The sequence below is a fragment of the Diplotaxodon limnothrissa genome, linkage group LG15 (genome assembly GCF_057381915.1).
Source record: "Diplotaxodon limnothrissa isolate DT_005_m linkage group LG15, D_limnothrissa_male_GT1.1, whole genome shotgun sequence".
NCBI lineage: Eukaryota > Metazoa > Chordata > Actinopteri > Cichliformes > Cichlidae > Diplotaxodon > Diplotaxodon limnothrissa.
This window is the reverse complement of record NC_140610.1, coordinates 22,066,367-22,076,075: the sequence shown is the minus strand read 5'-3', so window position 1 is coordinate 22,076,075 and position 9,709 is coordinate 22,066,367. Positions and strand designations below refer to the sequence as shown.

At 41.8% G+C, this 9,709-nt stretch overlaps 1 protein-coding gene across 1 annotated transcript; it reads right to left on the bottom strand.

Moving 5' to 3' along the window:
• Nucleotides 1-5,623: 5,623 nt before the first annotated feature.
• Nucleotides 5,624-5,964, bottom strand: LOC146617482 (inositol polyphosphate-4-phosphatase type I A-like). Its single transcript, XM_085373137.1, has 2 exons — nucleotides 5,752-5,964; nucleotides 5,624-5,686 (listed from the first exon to the last, which is right to left on the bottom strand). Exons 1-2 carry the CDS (start codon nucleotides 5,962-5,964, stop codon nucleotides 5,633-5,635), a joined length of 267 nt encoding a protein of 88 aa, XP_085229263.1. The 3' UTR covers nucleotides 5,624-5,632.
• Between the last annotated feature and the right edge of the window lie 3,745 nt (nucleotides 5,965-9,709).

Genomic DNA, 9,709 nt, shown 5'->3' with positions numbered 1-9,709 from the left:
AAAAACCTTAGACTTTGAAAGATGGTTAGAGACATTAATTCAGGCTGTGCTTTCAAAGCTTGGTAAACTTTTAAAGTGCCCTCATTCTCACCAAAAACGTTTGTTGGATCTACTCTTGGACAAATTCAAGGGGATGGATTTGCATTTAGACCGAAAAGTGCAGAATTATTTTGACTGCATTGCTAATGCGATTTTCACTGATATTTGTGACAAATTACATAAATTGTCACTAATATCATTGGAAATGGGGAGGAGTGGGGAGGAGGATTCAATGAATTTAATGGAACAACCAATATTTAATATCATAACTACTTCAGTATTCCAAGAACACCTGTTGGCAGTAACAGTTACTGATAGACTGGAATCATATGAAAAGAAAGAAAGATGCAGACTTTCAGTGGAAATCTTTGTGGAAGGACTGATTTCCCAGGTTTCAAAAAAATCAGGCACAGTCTTCAGCATTGAAAGTGCTGAAGCTATCTCCAACCGGCTTACCATGAAAATCTGGACTGAAATCAGGGCCAGATACGACAAAATCCCACCAGAGAAGTTCAAGAAACTCAGCGAGAGGGTTTTCAAATCCCTCTGTAAAAGATGGAAGCATGCATCTTTGGTGACATTCTGGCAATTAAACTTCCAAGATCTTGATGAAGATATTGTTAAAACTTTCAAAAGAAAGATATTCACAGAACCAAGTTGCATATCTAAGTGCTTCTCATCGGTGCGTGCATTTTTTGGGAGGTGTAAGGGAAGAAACAAAGTTTCCACTTTATAGTGACATCGTGATATCAACAGCAAAATATTTTCTAAAACTCACTGGACACTTTAAATGAGCTAGTTTTACATTTAGATCAGATCAAGTCATTTTTGAAATCCCCAGGAATGGTCGCGGCAGATGGCCACCCCGCCCTGAGCCTGGTTCTGTCGAAGGTTTCTTCCTCTTAAAAGGGAGTTTTTCCTTCCCACTGTCGCCTCGTGCTTGCTCAGAGGGGTTTGTTCTTTTGGGGTTTTCTTTTTAATACTGTAAGTTGTTACCTTACAGTGTGAAGCACCTTGAAAACACCATTGTTTCCTTTGGTGCTATACAGATTGAAGTGACTTGCACTGATAACATAACTAAGCTGGGACTTTAATTTAACATCAATAAAATTATAAAAATATTACATCTTGATTTCTGCTTGTTTTCATTGTCTGTGACTTAATGAATACAAATGTGTAATTTAACAGATTCTTTCTTTATGTTAGTCTGACCGGTGATTCCACGTTGGCCTTAGGTGTTGGCGCGGATACGCTGCAGCCCCTGAGCCATTAATGGCCCAGCACACTACAGTAAAAACAAAACAACAGCCATCTGTCCAACTAGGAAAGGAAAATAATAAACTGCCTCCTTGGAGGCAACCTGACCGACTGCAATCACTCTCAGGCAGATTGATGAAGATCTGCAAATAACTGTTGTCTAATTTATAAACGCAGACAGATTGCCAACACGTCTGTTCACAATAGAGGACTGTACTTACATGGTTGCAAACTGGTTGTTATCTTGCTTATATGAAAACATTGCTTTGGAGCAATGAAACTCAAACACATTCATTTTTAAAATGCTTCAAAATGAAATTTTGAAGCATTTGGCTTTATGCTTTGAAAGTGCCGTTGTGAGTGGGAGTGTGAAATCCTTACTTGATGTGTTCCCTTTGCCTTTACTGTTTTCAGTTTTATCAGTTTTCAGTTTTATTTGTCATATGCAAGTTAGCACAGGGTCAACATTGCAATGAAATGTGTTTGACGAGCAGCAGTCACTCAGCAGCATGGTACAGTAGAAGAAAATATAATAAAATATAATAAAATAAAATAAAAAATAGAAAAATAGTAAAGAGCAAAATATTAGAGAGACGTGGTAAAAGAGAAAAGATGACTAAATATATTTATATATGTATCTATAAATATATGTACACTAGTGATTAAATAAGAAAATCTTGAAAAGAAATATGACAGGAGGTCAGATGGGATATTGCACAGGAATGAGCAGCAGAAAATTACAGTATTACTCAGACTTTTAATAGTCATATTGTCAGTTTTGGCCGACGGTCATGGGTCACTTCCACTAAAATAGCACGAGACTGGAGTAAAATGTACTTTATTAATGAGAACACATGGTGATACAGCAAAGAATCCAACCCTTCTGAAAAGCAAATGGCTTCCTGTTATACTCTACCTGATTCAGGTGAGCATCTGGAATAGACCAAGTCTGGGGGTCAGCAAACCAAAGGAAAACAAAACCCTCCCCATAAGAAAACCACTACAATATAACCAACACGTTCTCACTCCCAAAGCGTAACATTTTACGCTAGGTGACAAATCGTCACCATATTACGTTTTCGGCTACCCACCACGTTCCTGAATGACGACCTCGGAAAAAAGAGGAAATATGAGAACTGTCTGGACTGAATCTACACATGTTTGCTCTTTTTCTTCAAATCGCTTAGAAACACGCTATTTAACATCATTAAAGTCCTGGTTAAGGTCAGGAATAAGGTTATGGTCAGGGCTAGGGATAAGGTTAGGTTTAGGGCTGGAATACAGGGCTGGAACGTCTATTACCGCGGGAGCGTCATTGAACTGGATTCCAGCCATAGCCCGCCGCGTACCATAAGAACGCCGAAGGTCTCCTTTCACGTTCCTCAGGAACGCCGCGGGACGTGACAAAACGTCGACATGTTACGCCTCGGGAGTGAGAACGGGCTGATATAACACATCATAGACATATGAAGATTTGTAACAAGTCCTATAAATAACTCCATAACATATAAACTTCAGTCTCTTCTATATACATTAAAACAGCGGTCCCCAACCTTTTTTGCGCCACGGACCGGTTTATGCCCGACAATATTTTCACGGACCGGCCTTTAAGGTGTCACAGATAAATACAACAAAATAAAACTAGTACCGATACCGGAAAAAAAGAAGATTTATTCATAACACACGTGAAAGACCCAGGAAAACAGAGTTAACGATAAAAACGATAACAAAATAACGATAAAAAACGATAAAAACTCTGAAAACCATACATTTCACACCCGAGCCTCATCTCTCAACCAAACGACGGTCCGTGGCCCGGCGGTTGGGGACCGCTGCATTAAAACACCTTAACCACAGTTAGGTTTCAGCCCTCGCTGACTCAGAACAAAGTAAGACAATCAGAGTTCGATTGGTTTTTACTTGTGCAGGGGAAGCCTGGTCGGATTCTCAGAGTTGCAAGCTCTACACCCAAACTCAGACAACTCCAACTCCAGCCTCCACTCGCAGCCTTTTATTGAATGAAAACAGTTACACAACCGCCCATTGTAAACCCCATATGTTGTGTGGTAAAAGCTAAGGCACTGTGTGTGTGTGTGTGTGTGTGTGTGTGTGTGTGTGTGTGAGAGAGAGTGTATGTGTGTCTGTATACGTGACTTCCTGCTTACAAACGTTTTAACCGCATCTCTAGTCATAAAAGGGTCATCTCCCCTCAACCTCGTATATGGCTTAACCTCTCTAACAGTCCACCATTTACATGGTGAGCCCATAAAGGGCAGGAAGTGAACATTCCTTACCAAATAAGGAAACCAGAATCTTATATAGATTGTGCCTGCAGTTGAAAACTATAGCTAGTAACATCCCCAACATCCTACATGTGGGGGAGGAACAGAAAATATCTGAACATACAGTTCAAGACAAGGTCCAAGCACAATAATGACAACTTTTAACAAAATCACTCCAACACACACTCCCCTAGCCTGGCACATTGGTTTTCTCCAGGAGCTCATAAGCAGGTGATTGAGCTGCTTTTACTCTTTACAAAGTGAGTACTGTTAACACTTCTCTTTTTACATATACAACTAATTTAGGTTACAGACAAATGATTAAATGTGAACAGCTCTAACACAGGTTCTTTTCCTGACACAGGTAGGATGGCCAGTCCCCCTGTCTCTTCACCTTTAACGAGTCACTTAATTAACAACCCAAAAAGCCTAATAAAGAATCACAATCAACCAGTGTGTGTTTTTCTTCATTACGGTTTTTAAATACAAATCAGTCAGTCAATTAATAAAAATACAAGTAAGGGTAATGGAACCCCTGGTCTCCATTACACACATAAATACCATAAAGACACTAAGTCGTAGAGCTCTGAACTCCTTGCTTCTATGATATTTACACTTCTTCTTGGCCTTCTCCTTCACTCTGAGTCACTCCAGGATAAACGCATCAGCTCAGACATACAATAATTAAAATATGTGTAGGTGACCGTTTGGCAGAAGACGATGTCGAGGCGGTACTGCAGTGACACGTCCGTGGCTATCGTCGGGGCGGTGTCCTGCATCAGAAGGAAGTCAATAGACTTCTTGGCTTTGTTGCTCATCATGGCGCTGTAGTCCGTGGGCGTGGCCTGCAAAAAGTGTAAATAAACCATCAGAGACCAAACACAAATATGCCTTCCAACCACTAGTTTAGACAACATCTTGCAAAGAGTGTGTATTTCAGAGTGCAGTTGTTTTTAAATTTGACAGAAACAGAAATAAAGACGGAAGAGAAGGACAACAGGGAAAGCAGAAGCACCGACACACTGAAATCTTTTAGGGTCAAGCTCCAGAACTAGCCACAAATCCTGCTGGAAAGAACCTAAAAATACTTAAAAATACTTGCAGAGATCGAATGGAGCCGTTAACTCAAAAGCCTGGTGTCAGGCATGTTCTTTAATAAATAAGAAACGAGCTGATATGTTACAGACCCCAGTCTTTACGTAAAGAAAAAGCTGACATTTAGAGCGGTCTCGCAGCAGATTTTAAAACAGTGACACTGATTTGTGGGGTTTTTGGGCACAAATTTGAACCTTTTTGTTTTATCCATGTCCTTGAACACAGCTCGTGACTTGGGCGCTTTCATATGTACCGATTCATTTAGGTTTGTGCACTGAGGCCAGATTTAGGTATTAAAAACGAGTCAGTCATAACACTTCTTACATTAGTTAAAAAGCTGAGCTTACACTAAACCAACATTTAAATTTCCCCTTGTGGGACTAATAAAGGTATATCATATCATATCATATCATATCATATCATTACTAAAGTATTGCTGCAACATTGTAAAGACAAAGATGACACACAGACCAGACATAAAACACTGAACACTTTTTAAAGACGAGTCATTTAAGAGTATTTTCTCATAGAATAAAGTCGGCTGATATGGTGAAGGAAAAATCTGCTCACGAATCCTCCAACTTCTTAAAAGTAAGGAGTGACCTGAGCTGGAAATCAACATGAGAGGGATGACTCAAGAAGAAGAAGAAGCAACAAGAAAAGAAAAACAGAGTTCAGAGTGTAGTTAAGATATCAAGCTGTATCCACAATGTGTGCCAAGAAACTAAGCTTGTCTGTTGTCATGCTAAAGAAATAAAAAATCTGGAATCAGAAAACAGCCAATAACTGCTGATCAACTCACCCACTCCTCTTCGTGCCAGTCCACGTGCAGTGACGACTGGCTGTTGTGACCGCTGTACTTTGCTCTCAGCGTATCCTGGTCATTGCGGAGCACTACTTGTTCAGACTCAGCGGAAGGAGAAGCTTTGGTTGCGATGTACTCGTACTGTGTTCAGGGCCTAAATAGCTGAAGCTAGCAGCTTGCAGCCGCACACTGCCACCAGCTGACGGGTCTGAAAGGAAGAGGGTATGAATGAAATATGAAGCGTCCCCACGTAACGTCAAACACTTTTAGTACCTTGTCAACCAGACTGGCGAGCGTCCACTCCAGTCCGCTGGCCGATTGGTCTTTGGCAGCTTGAGACAGCCTCTCTGCGTAATAGCTGACCTGAGTCTTCAGCGTGTTGACGTAGGCGATGATCTCTTTGGCTCGGACAGTGTCCTGGGGTATGTGGATGATGACTGAGCTGGAGAGGGCACTACTGCAGGGAACAAAGACACACCGACACATCTGTATCCGAGCTGGGACTGAGGACACTCACCAGCCACTTTATTAGGTACATGTGTTCAAAAGCTTGTGGCAGCAATTTAGTGCATTTAGTCAAATAAAGACAATAGAGTGGCCTGCAGGTGTATATTTTTGTAATGTTTCTGTCTTATGCCTGAAATATGCTTCAGCAGGAAATATACGCTGTAACTGGAAACAACAGCATGATGGACCGGTTTAGTGTTAAGAGGTGTTACATCTGAAGTTAGAACGTAAATTTCCTGCAGAAATCTAAATCAAGCTTCAGAGGTACTGTTCCAAAAATATAGGGAGGGACGTTACCCACCAGATGTAAAAACAAACACTGTCTGCATGCACATGCCTGCTCTCAATGAGCCTAATCGTGGCTGCAAGTCACCGGGCCGTTTAACCTGCAGTTAATTGCAAAGGTAAGAAGTACATGGAAATACTGTTAAATGCTGTTGCTGAGGACGTGAATTTAAATTGTTACTCAATGCTGATACTTTATGTAGCTTTCTTACAGTATTTTCCAGATTCCGGTAATAAACAGAGTCAGATTTAGGGAGACTAGTCTTCTTCTTCTGGCATTTAAGGCTGAACGGGGAGTTGTGGTATAAAAACGTATAGTTTTGTAAAGTTGGCACAGTTGCTCAAATTAGCCAAGCATGATCGACCTTTTTAATCCCCAACCTGCTGGCAGAAATGTCCACCTATTAAAAAACACATATCTCTCTTCAGAACTATGACGCCTAAATAAAAAAACCTTAGTTTATATGGTGAAAAATTATTTGAGAGAATCTTGAAGAGCTGCTGCTCCTCCACATCGAAAGGAGCCAGATGAGGTGGTTCGGGCAACTGACAAGGATGCCCCCTGGATACCTCCTGGGCGAGGTTTTCCGGGCAGACCCAGGACACGCTGGAGAGATTATATCTCTCGGCTGGCCTGGGAACGCCTTGGTGTTCCCCCGGATAAGCTGGAGGAGGTGGCTGGGGAGAGAGAGGTCTGGGCTTCTCTGCTTGGGCTGCTGCCCCCGCGACCCGGCTCCGGATAAAGTGGAAGAAAGTGGATGGATGAATGAATCTTGAAAATGAACAAGTCTTCCAGTACAGAGTAAAATGTGAGAGTGAAAATATTGCGTGTACTTAAAACCCCTGGAGGATCTTGGGTCGATTTGTGGCTATTTTCAAATTTTGATTACATGCGATTTGCACAGTGTTGAATGGACTATAGCCAAATTCTCCAAAAAAAAAGTTTGATATGATTTTATTTCAAAATTCAAGTCTGACTTCCTTCAATTAGCTTCAGTGGCTAAGCTACAGACAAACTTACACTATTGTGCTTAGTGGTCGATTTGTGCCCCATTGAAACCCATTATAAACGCTATTTTTCACTGCAAATTAATTACGGTCAAAGGGATCGTTGATGTTTAGCGTTCATTTTCATTTTGCAGGACGGGCCTTAGAGTTGTAATTTTTTTATTTGTCCACCCGGTGGCGCCCTTGCTCCACATTTGACCCCGGGCCGGAAAACAGCGGGCTGCTTAGATAGACCTGCGGGAAATGAAGCCTCATTTCCGGCGTGCAGCAGCGGCTTCGCCCGCTGATCAGGCGGGACAATTTTTTGGTCCCTAGGACCGTGAGAGGGTGCTTTTTTTTTTTTAGTCAACAGGAAATGACGTATTTGTTGTCACGTGGTATCGGGCGTGTGTGCTGGAAAAACGGGTCCCCGGTGATCGTGCCCCGGTAACAATGGCGTGTCCAGCGGGGTGGCCTGGGGGGGCACAGGCCACCCCCCAAACCAGACTGGCCACCCCAGGTGCCACCCCAAAGGCAAAACAATAAAATTCAATCAAATATCAAATGTCCGATTATGTTTTCACGGTGACGCTCAGATATCCGAGTGTAAGTGAATGCAGCATCGCTTCTGCGCTATGCGCATCACGTTAGCAAAGGTAGGAGAGCCAAGCGCGAAAGATGGCACTGCAGGAAACAATTTTTCGGTGAAAGAAAATGAGGACAGAATAAATGTCCCGGTAAGTAATATCAAGTTTGTTGAGTTTAGTAAACTTCGGTGAAATTAGAATACCAAGGAAAAAAATAACACTTAAAGAATTATTGCAGCTGTGGAATATTTCAGACAGTATGCTACTGAGGGCAGCTAACATAAGAGTTATGCCTTATAAGATATAATCTAAGTCGTAACATTGCTGTATGGAGCTGCAGATTTGGTTGCAGGTTAACATAGCTGGACTGGCCATCGGGCATACCGGGCATATCCCCAGTGACTTATTTTTTATTTTTTTTGTAATGGCATGAACAATGAGAGGTGGTGGATTGGCCAGATGCAGGTCGATGTGTAGAAATAACTCCGTTGTTTGGTGGTGGCTATGACGGGGCTTCCACAGAGGCAACAGGTGGATGAGGGAAGGGGAGGCAGGAGGAGAGACCCGAAGCAGCCACCAGTCCGAGTGTCAGGTGAACTGAACTTCAGGTAAGAAGTTATGACCTGCAGTCTATCTGGGTCAGATATAAACCAAGTTTAGGTGGAGTTTATTTTCATGTTGCTGACTTTTTACTGTCAGTTGCAATAACTCATACTGCGTTCTAGCCAGTTTGACGGAGTTTTTATACAGCTGGGTGGGTGCTATGATGTTACTGATAGTGAACTTTATTTTATTCATAAGGTTAGTAGAGTTGCCAACGGCTCCTTAAAAAAATGGAATGGTCCCTCATTCAGAGAAAATATTACACGTTTCGTATTGAGCTGAGAAGAGACGCAGTTTGTCCCGGACTTTAGCTAGAATGGAAAAAAGACACAAAGCTGGATTTATTCTGTCTTTATGCTGCACAGCTGCCTCTTCTCTCATTCTCTCCCCCTCCCTCTCCTGTTGCTACTTCAATCATGAAACTGATCAATGATCAGCTGATCGGCTTTTCTCTCTTGTTTATCGCCCACTTTGCGCCAGAAAGAGGAAACCAGCAGATGTTGCGCTAAACAACAGCAGCACGTTTAAGCTTGATCAGCTGTTGTTAGAATGTATTTAATATTAATTTCTAGTATCAGCTGATGTTTGCTGGAGCCACAGCTGTAAAGCTGCTGGTCATGATGTCTGTTTAGATATGTGGTGAGAGGGAAACATGAAGATGAAACCAGGAGATGTCCTTACTGAACCATCAGAGCTGAACAGGTGATGGAGAAACAGGTTTACCTTTTAGGTGACATGAATGAGTTGAAGGGAAGTTATGAACTGTTTCTGAGAGACAAATAACACCAGGATCCTTTTTTATGTAGCAGACAGCTGGTAACTGTGCAGGGGCGGGTCTAGCAAAGTTTTGCCAGGGGGCCAGGTAGGGCATTAACAGGGAAAGGTGGGCACAAAGAAATACTTTTCTTTCTTATTCTCATTTAAAATACCTAGTTTTTATTAAATAATTATCTAAATCTTACAACCAAAGTTTTTATCTGACGTAAAATGTATAGAAATCATACATATACCAACAAGACTGTACATCACTGTCACAACAGGGTTTGTTTTCAGTCAAAGTCTTTATGGCTTTACTACCTGGTGGGTCGGTCTGTAGTAAAAATGCCCAATTTTTTTGTCCCAGTCCAGCCCTGCAGGTTAATACTGGCAGTGTCACCATGCCAGCTGACTGTATTTTATCATCAGCCAGTGTTGTTCTTTATCAATATTACCAAAGTTTACGATAAGGCAGCATAGAAAGTATTTACTTGCTTTCAGGTTTC

Excerpts from the sequence above, each read along its gene's own strand:
- LOC146617482 (XM_085373137.1), bottom strand. The coding sequence starts at position 5,964 with ATGTGTCGGTGTGTCTTTGTTCCCTGCAGTAGTGCCCTCTCCAGCTCA. Across the intron at positions 5,687-5,751 it reads TCGCCAGTCTGGTTGACAAG|ACCCGTCAGCTGGTGGCAGT; the intron begins GTACTAAAAGTG and ends TCTTCCTTTCAG.